This window comes from Budorcas taxicolor, chromosome 4, assembly GCF_023091745.1.
Source record: "Budorcas taxicolor isolate Tak-1 chromosome 4, Takin1.1, whole genome shotgun sequence".
Lineage (NCBI taxonomy): Eukaryota > Metazoa > Chordata > Mammalia > Artiodactyla > Bovidae > Budorcas > Budorcas taxicolor.
Genome location: NC_068913.1, coordinates 7,411,359 through 7,430,814, shown reverse-complemented (window position 1 = coordinate 7,430,814; position 19,456 = coordinate 7,411,359). Strand labels below are relative to the sequence as shown.

The following is a 19,456-nucleotide window of genomic DNA, read 5'->3' as shown; positions in this document are numbered from 1 at the left end:
GCCCAGGGTCAGGGTTTGCATCCCGTGAAGCCACGCCTATGGCCACAGCCAGCTTTTCCCTCCTCCCTGGCCTCCAACCCCAGCCTTGCACCTCTGACTCCAGCTAGTGGGTGGGACAGCCATCCGCCACGGTCACGGCTAGGGAGCTAGAGCCCGTGGTCACAGGCCAGGAACGCCCGCGGCTACCCGGTGCGCCAGCCAACAGCCTCACAGCTCCTGAATCCCAAGGGCTCCCCCCACCCTCCTGCCTCATACCCTCTCTGTGTGTTAACTCACTCAGAATCCCATCAGGTCACAATGACAGGTACTTCTGACTGCACTTTGCAGGTAGGGACAGAGCTCAGAACTGAAGCCACAAGGGCAGCTGGGCTGAAGCACAGCTGCTGTGACTGCGGCCGGCTCGACGCACGCCACCCAGCCATCACTCATGGTAGGGGGCGATGGTCCACCCCTGCATCCCCTGAGTATGGTCCACAGGTGGACCCAGGTGAGGAAAGCTGAGAAACCCCTGGAGTGAGCCAGGCCCAGCAGCCGGCTGAATGCCTAGCACAAACCACAGCGTGGCCCAGAAACATCTAGGCCCTCCAGGGGGCTCCTGCTACCTGCCTCCCCCAGCCCTAGGCAGCGGCTCTGCCTGCAGCTAGGGAGCTGGTTCTCCTGCCCCGAGGACAGAGAGGATGCTCATAAGCTGGGCCCTTGCCTGAGGAGAGGCCTTCCAGCAACAGTCCAAGCCACTTAATTCCCGGCTCACATCTGAATTCTCAGAATTCTGTCTAAGAAAACATCAATGCTCCACTGAGAGAAGAGGGAAGTTAAGTGAACTGTTAGCCACTCAGTCGCGTTCGATTCTTTGTGACCCCATGGACTGTAGCCTGCCAGGCTCCTCTGTCCACAGGATTCTCCGGGCAAGAATACTTGAGTGGGTGGCCATGCCTTCCTCCAGGGAGGCTCCCAGTAAACACACAAAGCTCACTTTCTTCTTGTGAGGAATCTAGTTTTGTTTTGTTTTGTTTTTTTAATTGATTTGCTTAATTGCTTTATTTGCTCACCTATATTCAGGAATTCCAAGAAGGCAGAAAAAAAAAAAAAAAAAGATGCTGGAAGACTTACTCCAAGGACAAGAAATTCTCCTGCCATCCCACACACAACCCTCTGAGAATCTGCAAGGTTGGTTCTCTTCAATGGGACAACACAGCCTTTGCAATCCGATATCACCGTGGTATTTTACTTACCAACAGTGTTGGTACAGCTAAGGTTAACTGTTGTCCAATTAGCCCAAATTCTGAGTGTTTGGAGTTCAAGCTTAAGGCGATTTGTGCCACTACAAACATGAGAAGAGTTTGGCAGACTATCCCACAATAAGTTTCATGATGTTAATATTATCATATGATGTATTACTATATGTTACATTTATATATTATCAGTCAGTCCAGTTGCTCAGTCATGTCCAACTCTTTGCAACTCCATCACCAACTCCCGGAACTTGCTCAAACTCATGTCCATCAGGTCGGTGATGCCATCCAACCATCTCCTCCTCTGTCATCCCCTTCTCCTCCTGCCTTCAATCTTTCCCAGCATCAGGGTCTTTTCCAATGAGTCAGTTATATATTATTATAATATATTATTATATAATGGTATAATATAATATTAAGTTAATGTTATATTATTAGGAGAGCCCAAAGAGACAGCTCACTAAAGTCTTTGGACATCAGGAAAATTTTTTCCAAATAAAATGTAATCAGATACTTACAAATGGGCCCCACTTCTAAGAGGTTGTCAAAGGAGCAGCAGGACGTGGTCCCCAGTGTAGCCACCACCTGGAGGGTAAGAAGCAAATGTGCTTTGTTCAGTCCTACATCACAGTCCCTGCTGTAACCTCCACACACACAGCCACACCCCCAGGCCCAGCCCTGGCAACCCCCGAAGCTCTTGAGACCAGGGTCTGCATCTTATTTGTTTGTGTTGCTAGGAACTCACACTTTGCTGGCACAGATTGGGTGCTGAAACATTCGCTGCATGCAAACACCCTCCAAACGATCAAAAAGCATCTGATGTTTTCAAAACCAAAGAGCCTAATTGATCTATGGTGGTGAGTGCTGTCTAAATAATGATATTTCTCTTTCAATGTGACAAGACTGACATTTCATGCAATCTGTGTAGCCTTTATGGAGCCTCCAGCAATTATCTGTGCCCCGAGAATAGAGATGGAAGGATCAGAAAAACAAAGATAGTAAACTTGAGAACCGGGCTGGAGGCCTCCCTGGTTGCATTCCACCTACGACCACCTGTGTTTAATCTGAAAACTGAAATTGGGGCTCTGCCCTGGGATGGCCCAGCTGACATAGTCACATGAGCTGGAGAGAGTGATGCTGTTATTCAGGTCAGGGAAGGCCAACAGTGTGGGAGGCTATGGCCACTGAAGAGATAGCTTGTGATACCCACAGGGAGAGGGGATGCCATGCCATGCAGGGCCACACAGGGAAGCACCAGTGTTGATCAGGAGGTAGAGGAAGTGATGGAGAGAGAGGAGAGGGTGGGCACGAACTCCAGGTTCCAGCAGAAAGGAACAGGCAAGGCAGGCTTAATACTGACAAGCGTGAGTTATTTCAGATTACTGCAATGGGCTGTGGGCACAAGAGCTGCTCTGGTTGTCTGGTCCCTGGCTCTGGGGGATCAGGGCAGGAGAATAGCAGCCTGGAGTGTGAGAGCCCCGTAGGGGATGTGGCAAGGTGTGTGGGCTCTGAGAGTGCTGGTTTGCTTAGGAAAGGGTCACTTTCCTTTCAGGTCCCTAGGAGCTGGCTAGACCTCCAGGGTCAGCAAGCTTCCTGAGACATCCAGTTACCAGCAGCGCAGAAAATAAAAAGGCAAGATGGATACACAGACGCTGAAGCCAAGCATGTGGGACAAAGAGGCCAGATTGGAGGCCCAGCTCTGCATCAGGTGGATGCCTGGTGGGTGTTTTTCTCGTTTACAACACAAATGCACTGGGCCAGGATATGCCCAGAGCCTAAGGTCTGTGAGTGGAGACCCTGCAGCTTTGACCTTTCCCGTGGCTTCTCAGCCCCTCCCCTCCCACCTCTGTGCCCACGCCACATCCCTCCCCACCCCAGTCCAAGCACCAGCCATTCTCCAAGCCTGCTCAATCCTGGCCAGATGAGTCACTGAGTGGGAATCTGAGTCAGTGAGCCATTTTCCTCTGGTGTTTGCAATTCCTTCCAAAAATATAACTGAATATTAAAACGCTTTGTCTAAGGGTCCTGGTTTGGTAGGTAGAATGAGACCCATAATATGCTTTGTCTATGTCATAAAGCTTGCATAGCTTTAAAAAAAAAAACCCACAGGGTGATTGAACTATTTTAATATCGCTTGCAAATTATTTTCTTTAAGAACTTTAAGAGTCTCTCAGGAATGACACTTCTGACATCCAGGAATTCCTTTCATTTCATCTCATTTTCCTCAGTTAAATCCTAATGGAAATAAATGCCATACCATCTGTTTTTAAAATGCAACCTGAATATCCTCTTGTTAAAATTATTTTCTATTAATGTGTATATGGCAGCGAGTCTAGAATAATTTCACCAAATATTAGTACTGTTTGTCTCTTATGATGAGATTTGGTTAATAGTACATCTTTTATTCTGAGATTTTTTATGTTAGTATTGATATTTTCATTCTGCCGTGGAACATTTTGTAAAATCAAGAAAACACTGCCCAGTCCTGGGAGTGGCCTCAGCTGAGAACATGTCTCAGCTTTGCAGACATTATATTCACTCGTCAAGACCCTCCTGATTTGGATGTCTTTGGGACCCCCTACTTTACTGTTAGCTTAAGTGAGACACTCAGCATGGGGTCTGAGGACAAACAGGCAGGACCAGACCAAAAAGAGAGCCCAGGGATGCTTAACTCTGGTTCTGCCAGTTAAAGAACCCCGCACACTGGCCATGCCTGAGGCCCTTCCAACCAAGCCCAGCCCTGGGCAGCTCCCTGCACAGCATGTGGGCATCATGGGACCCAGGGTCCCAGGAGGATGTGCCAGGCTGCGCTGGTGACGGCAGGGCCCATGTGTTCCATGGTTCCGTGTTTTGAGGGCTGTGAGTCAGCCTGTCCTCATTCTCAGAAGCCGCTTTAACCCCAGCACCTGCTCTGCTCCGGGCTCTGATTACTCGGCTCGGCTCAGAGATCCTAACCTGATTTCAGCTGCTCTGCAGAGACCTAATCACATTTGCAAAGGGGGAGACGGGCTAGGCGTCTCACCTCTGAGAGCCTGGGGCTGTCCTGCTACCCCACGCTGCCCCCCGCCCTCCTCTGCCAGTCTCCCCACTGCCCGCTAGGCTCTGCCCTCTGCCTTGGGCCTGATCTTATCAGGTCAGGAAAGCAAACCACCAAGAGGAAGAAACCGGTGAGTTCCTGGAGGGCTCCCAGTTCAGATCTGCCCAATGTGCCCCCTACTTTCCACAGCAGGTCACACTTTGAAGGGGCTATAGCCCCTTTGTGAACCATGAAGAAGGTGGGCAGGGCTCGTGGGCTCCAGGGGGCTAGCTTGCTTAGGAAAGCCTCACATGCCCTTCAGATCTCCAGCACTGGCTAGACTTCCAGGGTCAGCAAGCTCCCTGAGACACCCAGGCATCAGGGTCTGCATCTCACGATCGGACAGAGTCACACCATGTGAAGGATGATAACCACCAGGCATTCATTTCAACGGGAACCAGCAAACATGTCAAAGCTCAAGCAACACTCCTGCCTGGTCTAGGCAGCCTCTCCTTCCAGCTTCATGGGCCCTTGGCTGCCCCTTTAAGATAGCAGAGAAGGAAATGGCAACCCACTCCATGCCTGGAAAATTCCATGGACTGAGGAGCCTGGTAGGCTACAGAGCCTGGAGGGTTATAGTCCGTGGGATTGCAAAGAGTCGGACATGACTCAGCAACTTCACTTTCACTTTAAGACAACGGCTAGCTGCACCTCCTCACACATCCAGTGATCCTCCCCATCTCTGTGCCGCTGCAGTACTGTTTTTGTCCACAAGATAGGCTCGTGATGCATGTCCTCCAGGACGGGGGGCTTGTATGTTAACTCTCAGCAAAGACTTCACTGACACCCCCCTGCTGAGCTCATCATACCCTCTACCCCTGTCCATGTGCATGTGTGTGTGTTAGTTGCTTCAGTCGTGTCCAGCTCTTTGCGACCCCATGGACTATAAACCTCCAGGCTCCTCTGTCCATGCAGTTCTCCAGGCAAGAATACTGGAGTGGGTCACCATTTCTTTCTTCATGGGATCTTCCTGAACCAAGGATCAAACCAGGGGTCTCCTGCCTTGCAGTCAGATTCCATACCATCTGAGCCACCAGGGAAGCACTGTCCACACCAAATGGCACAGTCCTCACCAAATGGCACAAAGATCCATGGGCATGTCTATCTGCCACCAGTGGCATTGCAAGAGGAAAGCGACCACGCCTACCCATGGATCCCCGGGGCTGGCCTAGGGAGGGCTCTAAGGAAGCAGGCGTTTCATACAGGTTGAACTAAGAGCTCTGATGAAACCCTCTGCTCCAAATCACTGCACCTCTAATGCAGATTACACTGCACCCTGGTGCAGACTGTTACCTTAATATCTCCACTCCAGCCAGCAGGATGCTTGAGGGCCCTCCTTGATCTCAGTCCCACAGGCCCAGTATGTCATGGGCGTTTATTTGTCAAACAAGTGAGTGACTTAGTGAATTAGCATGGAATTGTTACTTATTCCATCATGATAGGCTTTGAAGTGCAATGAGTGTGAGTATCTGGCCCTTGCTCCGAAGACTGTGAACTTGTCACCTTTTGCTTGAGAGCCCACCATGAGGATTGCTACTGCTAAGTCACTTCAGTCCTGTCCGACTCTGTGCAACCCCATAGACGGCAGCCCACCAGGGTCCCTCGTCCCTGGGAGTGAAATGTAATTGGTGTAGGTATAGATGCCTCTTAAATGGTGCATATAAAATGCCCCAACAGAGGTCTTGGCCACCCTGAAGAGCACATAGATGATGCTTATTTCAAAGTCTTTTTCAACACAAAGACATAGGGTAGCAGCCAAAATGGAACACCGTGCTGCCTCTGAATTTCTGCCACCAGATTATGAGGATATAAACAAGAATGCTGCCTGCCACATCAGTAAGCAAACAAGGTTGCCGCCAGCAAGCCATCGGCCACTGTAGCTGCCCCAGACTGTGCACCCTGAGTGGATTCAGGGTGGAGAAAAGCCAGATGCTGACTCTGGATGGTCAAGGTGTGCATCAAAGGAGTGATTTCCATGAGCCCAGACTCTTGCTTCTTCCCGTGTATAGAACAGTGCTAAATTGAAAACGAGATGTTTCAAGTAGTAAAGTGAAGTTGCTCAGTCGTGTCCGACTCTTTGCGACCCCATGGACTGTAGCCTATCAGGCTCCTCCGTCCATGGGATTTTCCAGGCAAGAGTGCTGGACTGGATTGCCATTTCCTTCTCCAGGGGATCTTCCCAACCCAGGAATTGATCCCGGGTCTCCTGCATTGCAAGCAGATGCTTTACCATCTGAGCCACCGGGGAAGTCCGTTTAAAGTAGAATTAGCATTAACTTTACACAATCTCTTCCAGAAAATAGAAGAGGAAGGAACTGCTTCTCAATCTTTTTATGAAGTCAGTATTACCCTAACATCAAAATAAGACTATAAAAAGGGAAAACTACAAACAATATTACTCTTTCATATAGAAGCAAAAGTCCTTAAATGTTAGTAATTAGAATCTAGCAATAGGAATTACATTATGAAAAAGTGAGATTTACTCCAGGCATGCAAGGCTGGTTTAATATTTGAAATCCACTGTAATCCACCTTGTTAATAGACTTAATAAAACCACTCAACCACATCAATCAGTATAGAAAAATAATTTGACAAAATTCAACACTAATTCATGATAAAAATTCTCAGAACTTCAGAAATGGAGAAAACTTTCTCAATTTGATAATGAACATCTGCAAAGCCTAAAGATAACATCACACTTAATGGTGAAAAACTACACTCATTTCACTTTAACGCTGGAAACCAGACAAGAATGCCTACCTTCATCACTGCCAAACAAAGAGTACTTGAAATTCTATCCAGTGCAAAAAGGCATGAAAAATAAATAAAAGGCAAACAGGTCAGAAGGGAAGAAATACAGTAGTACCTGTTTGCATATGACATGGTTATCTAGACAGAAAAATCCATAAAATTCATTTTTTAAAAACCCTCCTAGAACTAACAAGTGAGTTCAGCAGCATTACAGGATACAAGGTCAACATAAAAAAATTAACTGTGTTTCTGTAAGCTATAATAAACACACGGACACTTAGATTAAACATACAATGCTGTTTATAACTGTTCCAAAAAGAATTATGTAAGTATAAATCTAGCAAAGCAAGTATAGGCTTATATGATGAAAGAAATTAAAGAAGATTTAAAAAAACAGAGAGACATATCATTTTTATGGCTTGACAACCTAGTAAAGATTTTAATTAACATATAGGGCAAAGGGAAATTTTCTCAAGGGAAATTTTCAAAATATTTTTAACTCAATGAAAATGAAAATACAACTTACCAAAATGTGTGGAATGCAGTGAAAATAATGTTTAGGGGGAATTCTATAGCATTAAAAGAATACATACACTAGAAAAGAAAGAAAATTTTCAATCCAGAAGGTAAGCTTCCACCTTAGGAAACTAGAAAACAAAGAGCAAATTAAATCCAAAGGGTCTAAAAGAAAATAAATAATAAAAATTAGAGTAGACATCAATGAAATTAGAAACAGGAAATCAATAGTGAGAATCAACAAACCCAAATGCTGGTACTTTGAAAAGATCGATAAAATTGATAAACATCTAACTAGGTTAACTAAGAAAAAAGAGAGGACACAAATTTCTAGTATTAGAAATAAAAGGACCATCACTACTGATTCCCTGGGTGGTAAAAGGATAATATTTAAATAATATTATGAATAACTCTATGCCCACAAATTTGAAAACCTGAATGAAATGGATCAATTCTTTGAAAGACATAGTTTTACAAAAACTCACATAAAGAAAAATCGATGCTCTCAACAGGTCTGTGCAAAACCACTGAAATCCAAGTGGTTGGTATCAAGAGGCAGGGCCTTTGGGGGATCGTGAGGATGAGGCCCTTGAGAATAGGATTAGTGCTTCTATAAAAGGGCCCCCACAAAGCTCCTGAGCCCCTTCCTCCATATGAGGACACGCAAGAAGTCAGCTGTCTGCACCCAGGAGAGGACCCTGAGTAGCACCCACACTGGCACCCTGATCTCAGACTTCCCACCTCCAGGACTGGGGGAAATAAAGTTTTATTGTTCATAAGGCATCTGGTCTGTGGTAGCTTAGTGTAGCAACCTGAACAGACTAAGATGACCTGTATCTATCAAAAAATAAAATCAATAAATTAATAGCCCCCAAGACAGGCAGCAACCAGCCCAGGTGGGTTCACTCGTAAAATCTACCCAATGTTTAAGAAAGGAATTAAACTAGATATGGAAAACAAATTCGTGATTACTAGGGGGGAGAAGGAAGCAAGGGGAGAAATGGTAAGGGCGGGGGATTAAGAGGTACAAACTACTATGGATAAACCAGATAAGCAAGTATCGGGACAGGTTAAGGGTGCACCGTACAGTGCAAGGAAATATAGCATTATATGATAATAAATGTCAATGGTGCATAACCCGTAAAAATGCTGAACCGCATGCTGTATCCCTGAAACTAACAAAATATTGTAAACCAGCTATATTGCAGTTTAAAAAAGAGACAAATAAAACTAAGTCTCTATAATCTCTTCCAGAAAACGGAGGAAAACAGAACGTTTCCTAACTCATTCAGTGAGGCCAGTCTCACCCAAGTTCCAAAATCAGACAAAGACATTAAAAGAAAGAACCACAGACAAATATCTCTTATGGATAGATGTGAAAATTCTCAACAAAACACAAGCAAATTGGATTCAGTAATATATACAAAATAACAACCAAGTGGGACTTACTATAGGTATGCAAGACTGATTCAGCACTGAAAATCAATTAATATAATCTATCCTGTCAAAAGGCTAAAGAAGAAAAAAATCACATAATCATATCAATAGATAAAAAATATTTGACAAAATCCAGCAAAATTTAAAAAATTCTAGCCAATAGGATAGAGCAGATGTTTTAAGAGATGTTCTACCTCAACTTGATAAAGAACAACTATTAAAAACCTGACATCAGAGTTAACAGTGAGAAACTAGAGGTTTTCCTGATAAGAACAGAAACAAGGCCAAGGATATTTGCTTTCACCATGCCTATTCAACATGATGTTGGAAATTCTAGCTGTTACAAAAAGACAAACAAGGGACTAAAGATACACAGATTGAGAGGGGAAAATGAAACTACCTTTGTTTGAAGATGACACAATTATCTATATAGAAATCCACCTCCCAAATCAAAATCAAACCCAAAACCTCCTGAAACTAGTAAGCAATTTTAACAAGACAGAGAATAAAGGAAAATATACAAAAGTCAGTTGCTTTCTCATACTCCAGCAATGAAAAATTTGAGTTTGAAATTAAGAACACAATACCATGTACACTAACACCAAACTAGAGAGGCAAAGCGAGAGAGGGAGGGAGAAATACTTAGAAAAATCTAACAAAATATGTATAAGATCTATATGGTGGTGGTTTACTTGCGAAGTCATGCCTAACTCTTGCAAACCCATGGACTGTAGGCTGCCAGGCTCCTCTGTCCGTGGGGTTCTCCAGGCAAGAATACTGAAGTGGGTTGCCACTTCCTTCTCCAGAAGATCTTCCTAATCCAGGAATTGAACCTGGGTCTCCTGCATTGATTCTTTACCAACTGAGCTACAAGGGAAGCCTCAAAATATATGTGAAGAAAACTATAAAACTCTGATGAAAGATTTTATCGAAATAAATGGAAAAATTTTCTATGTACATGGGTAGGAAGACTCAACATTGTCAAGATGTCAGTACTTCCTAATTTGATCTATAAATTCAATGCAATCTCATTCAAATTCTAGCCGATTATGTTATGGCTATTGACAAACCACGTCCAGAGTTTATAGAGAGAAGCAAAAGAAGGCAGAATACACAACACAATATTGAGGGAGAAAAAAAAGTCAGAGGACTGACACTACCCAACTTCAAGCCTTAGCAGAAGCTACAGTAATCAGGACAGTGTTATACTGGGGAAGAATAAACAGACAGATCAATGGCTCAAAACAGAGAACCCAAAAATAGACATACACAAATATGGGTACCTGATCTTTGACAAAGGAGCAAAGGCAATCTAATGGGAAAAGAAGAGTCTTTTCAACACACAGTGCTGGAACAGACTTTCACATGCAAGAAATGGATTTGGATACAGACTCACACCATCTACAAAAACCAGTTCAAAGTGAGCCACGGATATAAATGTGAAATGCAAAACTATAAAACTCCTAGAAGCTAACACAGGAGACGATCTGGAACATATTGGGTTTGTGGATGAGTTTTTAAGGGTTCCTGACATAGTCCATGAAAAAAATTGATGAGATGAACTTCATTAAAAATAAAAACTTCTTTGTGGCAGATACTTTCTAAGAATGAAACAATATGTCCCCAACTTGGAGAAAACATTAGCAAAGCATACCTCTTGATAAAGGACTGGTTTCCGACAATAGTCCAAAATATAGAAAGAAATCTTCAAACTCAACAACCTGACACTTGTTGATGTTTCTACAATTATTTGTTTATGCTCCTTATTCCCTTGGAAAATCCTCGAATCAAGATCAAATTATGTATAAAATCATGCCTTCAGTCCCTCCCCCAGACTACATGTTAGTTGTTCAACAAATGGTGGTAAATTTGAATTGATCAAAACAATTTTTGGATTAAAAAACCTCATCTCAAAGAGTAACTCTTAAAAAGTAATGAAAGTTATAAACATGTGGCACCTAGAGTCTGTTGAACCGAGCTTGCTCTACAACTTGGAAGTACCGAGATATGGATGGGTGCCTAGGAGCATGGAATCCTGGGTGCACAGCAGAAGCTGGAAGCCACCGGGAAGCGACTCCAATACCTGCCATTGTCCTCAGAGAGGCTGGAGCAGGGCCTGGGCATCGGCATTCTTCTTAGCTCCCCAGGTGACTCCAAAGTGTAGCCAGATGACCCCACAGGGCCAGTGCCACAGTCCCACCCGACCTCCCAGTGCAGCCATGAGATGGGATGCATGGCACACCAGGCAGGGCAGCTCCCAGGCTCCGGTGGGCGCGACTGCTTCTTCCCCACTGGAAAGTGCCCAGCCATGCACAGCAAAACTAGCTGATGTTTGGTTAGCTAGATGTTTTAATCATATCCTGTTTAATTGTATTTTAAATTAATCACTGCTGGCTTGTAACACCTCTCTCACAAGCGATGCATCGTAGTATCTCCTGAGGACACCCCTCTAGGTGGAAAGTGTACTTTATTTTTAACTCAGCTAACTCCGATGGCTGTCACTCATCTGCCATGTCAAGGGTGCGCCCTATGCTGTCACTTTTAACAGGAAGCAGAAGCAAGACTTTTTGGTTTAGCAGTATCCCCCTGGCTGGGTACTCTGTGTTTCTGAGATTCACGCAAGCAGAAGGGAAAATCATTGGAGTTTTGCTCCAGCTGCCCTGAAGGAGAGGTGTGCTGACCTGAGTATGCCTGGTCCGTGACCACCGCGGCAGCCAGGAAATGATCGTGTCACCACAGGCCCGACCCACTGCCCCAGCAGGGCCCAGACACTCCTGTGGGGCCGGGGGAACTTACGAAGAAAGGAATCAGGCCGGCTGCCTTGTCTTTCTCCAGGGCTTCCTGCAGCGCAGAAGCTTGCATGGCAAACTTGCCATCGGAGGGGATGGCTTTTAATTTCACTCCACCAATTAAGCCGGCTCTTTCCACGGAGGAGTGTGCCTGCAAGAAAGTGCCAGGTTAGACTCTGCAGCAGCCTCCAGCGCTTCTGCCTGCCTCCTGAGTGCCAGGAGGCAGAGCCTCGATCCCACCCCCAACCCCCTGCACCTCCAGGCCAGGAGCCCTTTCAGGTCCTGAGGACTCTACTTCCGAGTTTCACGATTCCGACTCAGACGGCAGAGTGCTGGGCTGTGCCTGCAGGCAAGTGTGGGGTTGTGCTCAGTTGTGTCTGACTCTTTGCGACCCCATGGACTGTAGCCTGCCAGGCTCCTCTGTCCATGGGATTTCCCAGGCAAGAGTCCTGGAGTGGGTTGCCATTTCCTCTTCCAGGGGATCTTCCCGACCCAGGAAGTGAACCCCCATCTCCTGTGTCTCCTGCACTGCAGGCAGATTCTTTACCTGCTGAGCCATCAGGGCAGTCTTACACGGAGCTGTACTGAGGGCTTTTTCGTCCTCTGGTTTGAATTTGACAGAAGCAGGGGATGCTCATTTGGAAGCACAGCTGGGAAAATGACACCTAGTCATGTCACCTGATGATGATATCACTTTATAAGTGTACTTAGTCAGCTCCTAGTCCCACTCTTATCATCTGAGGCCCTAAAATTGCATGCAGACTATATGACGATGCTCAAAAGTAGCTCTCCTTGTGGTTTGTACATCCTCTTTACCCTCAGATGAGGAGCAAGGTGATAGGGTTTTATATTTACAACCAGCACCTTGAGCCTGTGCTCCTGGGGGCTAATGCTCACCTGAAACGTAGATTCCACTCAGGAGGAGCTGATGGGAGGTGACTCTCCCAGAGGGCACATCCTTGCTCATTCCTGCCCTGTGTATGTGGCTTCCCTAACTCCTACAGGCTTCCCCAAAGAGCATCCCTCAATAAATGGTGAACCCCTAAAGCCCCACATCAGACCTTGCTCCTTGGAAACGTGAACCCAAAGCCACAGAATTAAGCCTTAGAGCCCATGGCTGTCCACTCAATGTAACGAACCCACCTGACTCCTGTCATCTAGGATAGTAGTAGCCACACAGCATCCTTGCGAGAATCTAGAGAACCCCACGGATCACTTCTCTCGGGTGAAATTCCCTCATGAAAACCCTGCTGGGAAAGGCTATCACCTAACATTCATAGCAACTTATCTCAGCATAGATACATAGAGACCTACACATGCATTTTTAAAAGTTTTCTCATGTCTGTCTGGGAAACAAGGGAGAAATAAATAGAAGTGAATAGTTTTCTTACTCTGTGGGCAGCCCTAGCGCCTGGAGTTAGAGTACACACAGAGACAATCCTCCCGACAAAGCATCCAAGTATGCATATTATATTGATTTCAGGCTACATATGTTTATTCCCTAGAACAAAGCTGTCACAGTTGAAGTGCCTGGCTTAACAAACTCATTAAAAATATTACATCAGTGACACAGAGAACAAACTTTCGGACATCAAGGGGGGAAAGGGGGGTAGGATAAAGTGGGAGATTGGGACTGAAACATACACACAACTACGTATGAAATAGATAAGTGATGAGAACATACTGTGCAGCACAGGGGAAGAGAAGGTACAATCTATTCCTAGGGTGTGTCCTAAGTCACCCTTAAAACACGCTCCAAAGTACAGTCTGAGCAGGCAAAAACTGATCCCACTTGCATGAGGTACCTAGAAGTCAATTTCATAGAGTTGGCAAGTATGTAGATGCCAGGGGCTCCCCCTCCTCCAGGGGTATGGAGGGGAGGGGTAAGGGGGACTTAGTGTTTAATGGGTCAGAGTTTCCGTTTAGGAAGGCGAAAAATCTGGCAGACGGATGACAGTGAGCATTGCACAACAGTGTGACTGTACTTTGCGCCACTGAACTGTACGGTGTGTGTGTGAGTCACTCGTCGGTCCAACTCTTTGTGACCTTGTGGACTGTAGCCCACCAGGCTCCGCTGTCCATGGAATTCTCCAGGCAAGAACACTGGAGTGGGTAGCCATTCCCTTCTCCGGGGATCTTCCTGACCCAGGAATAGAACCTGGATCTCCCACACAGCATGCAGATTCTTTACCATCTGAGCCACCAGGGAAGCCTGAACTATACAGTTAAATGTGGTTAAAATAGCATGTCTTATGTTATGTGACTTTGCCACAATAAAAAAAACTTTAAAAATGCTATGTGGGCAAAGCTAAATCAGCCTTGTGGAACCAAAGCCTCTGGTGGTGCCATTTTTTGGGTGCCCTCTTGACTCCTGGTTCACTTGTGGGGCAAAGCTAAACCAGCCTTGTGGAACCAAAGCCTCTGGTGGTGCCATTTTTCGGGTGCCCTCTTGACTCCTGGTTCACTTGTGGGGCTGCTGCTCAATGCTCTTTCCTTCTGTTCTCTCTCACACAGCTGCATTTTGCTTTGCTTTTTAACCTTTTTCGAGAAGGCTGATCATGGGAACTGATCATGGGCTAGATGCCCCCACTTGCAGAGATCTCTAAGCCTTATAAACCACTGCCTCACTCCTCATCTTGGTGCAACCACTAGCTGGCAGAGCAGCAGCACCAGGTGGCAGGCCCTTTGGACCCTGTCTGATGGTTTAAAAAAGGCTTTGAGAACTGACGTGATTGGCCTGAGATCACAGAATTTAAAATAGCAGGGCTGGGACGTGAGCCCAGGTCTTTGAGCCCTGAGCCCCACATGCGGCTCCACTACGCCGTGCTGAAGGCAGCCAGCTGGCCTCAACACGAGCTGGGACAGGTGGGGTCGGGGTGATCTCACGGCACGTTTGTTCTCTTTCCAACCTGATCTGCTAAGTTCCCACTGGCAGCCTACATCTTTACTTTAGCAGAGGTCCCTAGCTTAGTGACACCCGGGGGACTGCTTTTGGATTGAAACGGATACTGCACGGTCTGTAGTTTTTTCTTTTTTAATTTTTGGACACACCCTGAGGCATGTGGAACCTTGGTTCCCCGACCAGGGACAGAACCCACAGCCCCTGCAATGGGAGACAGAGTCTTAACCACTGGACCACCAGGAAGTCCTCGGTGTGGTTTTAAATTGACACCACAAACCATTCCACCCCAGGAGGCTCAAGGAGGCTCTGGGCACTGCACTCACCTGGTCAGACGCGTAGGCCACCAACTTCTCCATGACGGCAGCCTGCGTCAGCTCTGGGGAGGCGGCCTGCAGGCGTTGGGTCACTTTGGTCCGAGCGGCCAGCAGGGCCACCAGGGTAGCTTCACTGGCAGTTCCCTAAATCAAAGAAAAGGTCAATAGGACCTTCCAACTGCAGCCAGGGAATCATCTCTAAATGTGAGAGATGTGATGTGGGATCTTCCTATTTTCTTAGAAGATGCGCCTGAAATTGTCAAGTCCGTTCTCCCATGCAGGGGAAAAGGCTGTGCACCTGTGACTGACACTCCAGCTCTTATTACCAATTCAGCATTGCTTTGCCTGTTTCATAAAATACCCACCAGCACTCACTGGCGCTTACTAGGCATCCCTGCTGCAGACTTGGCAGACACGTTCCCATGGACACTTCCCAGTCTGGACAGGACGCGCTGGTGCATTTCCCCCAGAGGAGGAAATGGGACCCAGGGCACAGCTGCGGGCACAGCTGCACACACAGCAGCTTGGACACACACATTTGTCTGTTTTCACAAAGGGGCTGCCTCTTCTTTGAGACCCAGAAATTGCCCTGGAGGGTGTTCCCCCGTCACTAATGTTACAGGCTGAATCCCTCTCCCCCAGATTTCATATGTTGCAGCCCTAACTCCCAATTTCTCAGGATGTGACCACATATGGAGACAAAATCTATGAAGGGATCACAAAGTCACAATGGGCCTTTTAGAGGGGCCCGTGGTCCAGGCTGGCTGGTGTCCTCATAGGACGAGGAGCTGAGCACATGTGCCTGCACACACACACACACACACGACGTGAGGCCACGTGAGCACACAGGGAGAAGCCTCGGGAATGTCAGCCATGCTGCCACCGTGACATCAGATGTCTCGGCTCCGGATGATGAGACAAGCCTGTCTGCTGCCTGGGTCATCTGGTCTCTGCCTCTTCCTTGTGGCAGCCTTATCAAGCTAACACAATGAATGTCAGCAACTTATTTTGGCAAAGGAATCAAGTATGCAAAATTCACTCCTCTGAGGGTGGGTGGTGGTGAAAGAGAATATAAATTCAGCACCTACTCCGTCAGCCCATCTAAGTTTCAAACTAAGCTCATTTTTAATTGTATCATGTTCGGTTGGGAAACCTATGTTCAGAGAGTTTAGGTAACTTGCCCCAAATCAACTGTAAGTGAGCAGTATGGTTAGGAGCAAACCCATATCTGTTTGCAGCGACTAGTCCATGTGTGATCATGGAATCTTACGTAAATCCTGGAAAAGACCATGAGCTGAATAGTATTACCATTAGAAAGAAAAAGTCTAAAAGGTAGAGTTTTGTTGACTGTGAGAAAAAACTTTATAAAATAAAAACATTCATAGTCCTGTAGAGCTGTGCGGCTCCAATGCATAAATTCATATATACACATCTGTAATCTTAATTCCAAGAAAACACACTGGTCATAGCAAACACCCTCTTCCAACAACACAAGAGATGACTCTACACATGGACATTACTAGATGGTCAATACCAAAGTCTGATTATATTCTTTGCAGCCAAAAAAGGAGAAGCTCTATACAGTCAGCAAAAACAAGACCAGAAGCTGACTGTGGCTCAGATCATGAACTCCTTATTGCTAAGTTCAGACTTAAATCGAAGAAAGTAGGGAAATCCACTGCCTCCTTCATACACACTGACATGGGAAACTCACAGAAAGGCACGGGCCCAGGGGTGCGTGTCCTTGTCTTTCCCTGACACTCCTGTGTGAGCGCAGCTCACTCTCAACATCACCCTCTGTCGGAGGCCTTGGAACTCCCACTACCCCCCAGCGTCCATGCTTCTCTGAACCATATTCTAAGGAAAGGCTTGAATCACCACAACAGTTCACAATGGGCTTTCCTTTAGGCGCTGTCCATGCCTTGAAAGAAAACTCCCCTTCTTCAGGCAACAAAAAGCGATTTTTCAAAAATATGCCAAGGAAACAACTGTCAGCCAAGCACCCGTGAGTGCAATGGCTGGAGGAGGCATGGCTTCACTGCAGGAAATCTGTTTCTTTTACTTTAACCTTTGCTTCCGCTTGCTTTTTTTCACTAAAAGGATACTGTTTATACGTAATGACCTGCCCCAGGGAACCCTGCCCTCTTGCTTGAATATTAAACCAAAGTGCCTTGGTTCAGGACCCTGTCCACCTGTGGATGGGAGTGCTCAGGCGCTCAATTGTATCCAGCTGTTTGCGACCCCATGGACTGTAGCCCACCAGGCTCCTCAGTCCACGGAATTCTCCAGGCAAGAATACTAGAGTGGGTTGCCATTTCCTTCTCCAGGGGAATCTTCCCGACCCAGGGATCAAAGCACTGACTCCTGCATCTCCTGAATTGGCAGGCAGATTCTTTTACCACTGAACCACCTGGGAAGGAAGAAATTAATACATCCCCTGCCCGAGGCTTGCCATTCTAGGAGGTAATTGCAAGACTGTTTTGTTTTGTTTTACTTTGCGTCCTCAACTCCTCTCTCTTTCTGTTATGTAAAAGAACTTGGCATCCGGACCCCCAACAAGAAGGCTGAGACATTACTCTTCCATTTTCTTGGCTAGCCAGCTTTCCCGATAAAGACATATTCCTTGCCTCAACACCACATCTCTCAGTTAATTGGCCTGTAGTGCAGCAAGCAGAGTAGGCTTGGACTGGGTAACAGCTTGGTGACAGGCGCAGCAGACAAGTGGGTCTCTGGCCTCTGCTGGAAGCAGGTTTGGGCCAAGGAAGGGATGGGGCGCCTGCTCTTGCACAGAGAGCAGTAAGGATACCTCTGTTTTCCTGCCGCAGACAAAGGTTGCCATGGTGAGGCTGCGGCAAGGCAGAAAGAACTGCGGTGAACGTTGCCACTGGCTGCTGATGCTGGAGCAGGAACACCCTTTCATTTTCTTAGTTTTCAAGTGTCACCCCACACACAGCACAAAATTGGCCTTTCTTCCACGAGAGCTTTCAGAGCCAATTAAGAGACTATTTCCATGGCCCTGTTTGTCCAGCTCAAAGGATGGTTTGCCATTTGACGCAGACACCCATCACAGGGCTGACGCCTGGCAGCTGTGATTATGGCTCTGGGGGGCCAGCATCCCCCCCGGCTGTCAGCAGGCTCAGGCACTCCGAGCCCTTGCAAATTAGAGGCAATCAGCCTTGTCAGAGGGAAGGCTGGGCTTCCTGCCTCAAACACAGACACAATTGACTGCTTTCCTCGAGCAAACTGGGTGGACAGGACTCCAAGGCGGGTTGTATTGAGTCTTGGGCTGAGGGATGTCAGAATTAGTCCCAAACAAATGCCTGAGCTTCTGCTGTTTCTAGAAAATGGAAGTGCCTTTAAAGGAAAAGGTGATTTAAAGATGAAGCCCACGGCAGCATGCCAATCTCTGGACACTCACACCCCAGCCAAGGGCCAGGGGCAGGCTGGGGGGACACCCTGGCCTCCAGCTCACATGTACACCAGCTTTGCCTTGAACTAGCTCAAGCCCGGGGGCCCCACACACTATGTTTCTGAACCTTGGGCTGTTGATAACCCAATCCTCATAGATATTTGGAGGTTGAGAAATGAACCCAGAAAACAGAAGAAATAAAGCTAAAACACAGCCTAACTCTGAGTGGGTGTTCAACACAAAGTTGGTATTATGATATACACGCCTTGGATGATGAGGGATCTGTAAGATTTTTGAGTAGCATCAAATGAGAGAAATCATTTGATTTCGGGCTGCTGGAAAGAATTAAACATGAAACTGTATTTGTCCTGATCTCCAGTGACCCAGAAAAACTCTTTTTTAAAATTGTTGTTTGTTTTTGATCTTTGGTGGAGCTGGAGCATTCGTGCTGAGGCTCAACCAGGCGAGCCTCAGAAGAAAGCTGAGGATCCTCTTAGGGGATTGTTGACCTTCATTCTAGAGCGTATCCTTTGAAATAAGACTCACGAGTGAAAGATGTGATACTATACACATTTCTATAGATATTCTGTTTATATAAATTGTGACACCGTAGATAGTCATGCAAATGGAAGGAGACCACACATGTTAAACATACCATACTTAATTTTTAAAAAAGGAGAAAATCATGCAATAATAATATTCTCAAAGACTAAACAACAGGAGGACTTCCCTGGTGGTGCAGGGGTTAAGAATTCACCTGCTAGTGCAGGGAACACGGGTTCAATCCCTGCTCTGGAAAGACGCCGCATGCAGGACAATTGAGCCTGCTTGCTACCACTACTAAGCCTGCTCCACAGAGCCCAGGCTCTGCAAGAAGAGAAGCCACCGCCGTGAGAAGCCTTCACACAGGGACTAGAGAGGAGCCCCTGTTCACCGCAGCCCGTGGGCTACAGCGAAGATCGGGCACGGCCAAAACTGTTTACAGATAAAATAAATCAACAGTGGGGAAAGCCCACAACAAAATGGTAAG

At 46.5% G+C, this 19,456-nt stretch overlaps 1 protein-coding gene across 3 annotated transcripts in view; it reads right to left on the bottom strand.

The window, feature by feature from the left end:
- Positions 1-19,456, bottom strand: part of DDC (dopa decarboxylase) — a 98,844-nt gene that overhangs the window by 46,042 nt on the left and 33,346 nt on the right. For all 3 annotated transcript variants that reach the window (XM_052638679.1, XM_052638681.1, XM_052638680.1), the window contains exons 5-7: positions 15,027-15,161; positions 11,809-11,952; positions 1,751-1,817 (exon numbers count right to left, since the gene is read on the bottom strand). In XM_052638679.1, the coding sequence (XP_052494639.1) occupies positions 1,751-1,817; positions 11,809-11,952; positions 15,027-15,161 (346 nt within the window). The remainder of the gene's footprint in view (positions 1-1,750; positions 1,818-11,808; positions 11,953-15,026; positions 15,162-19,456) is intronic.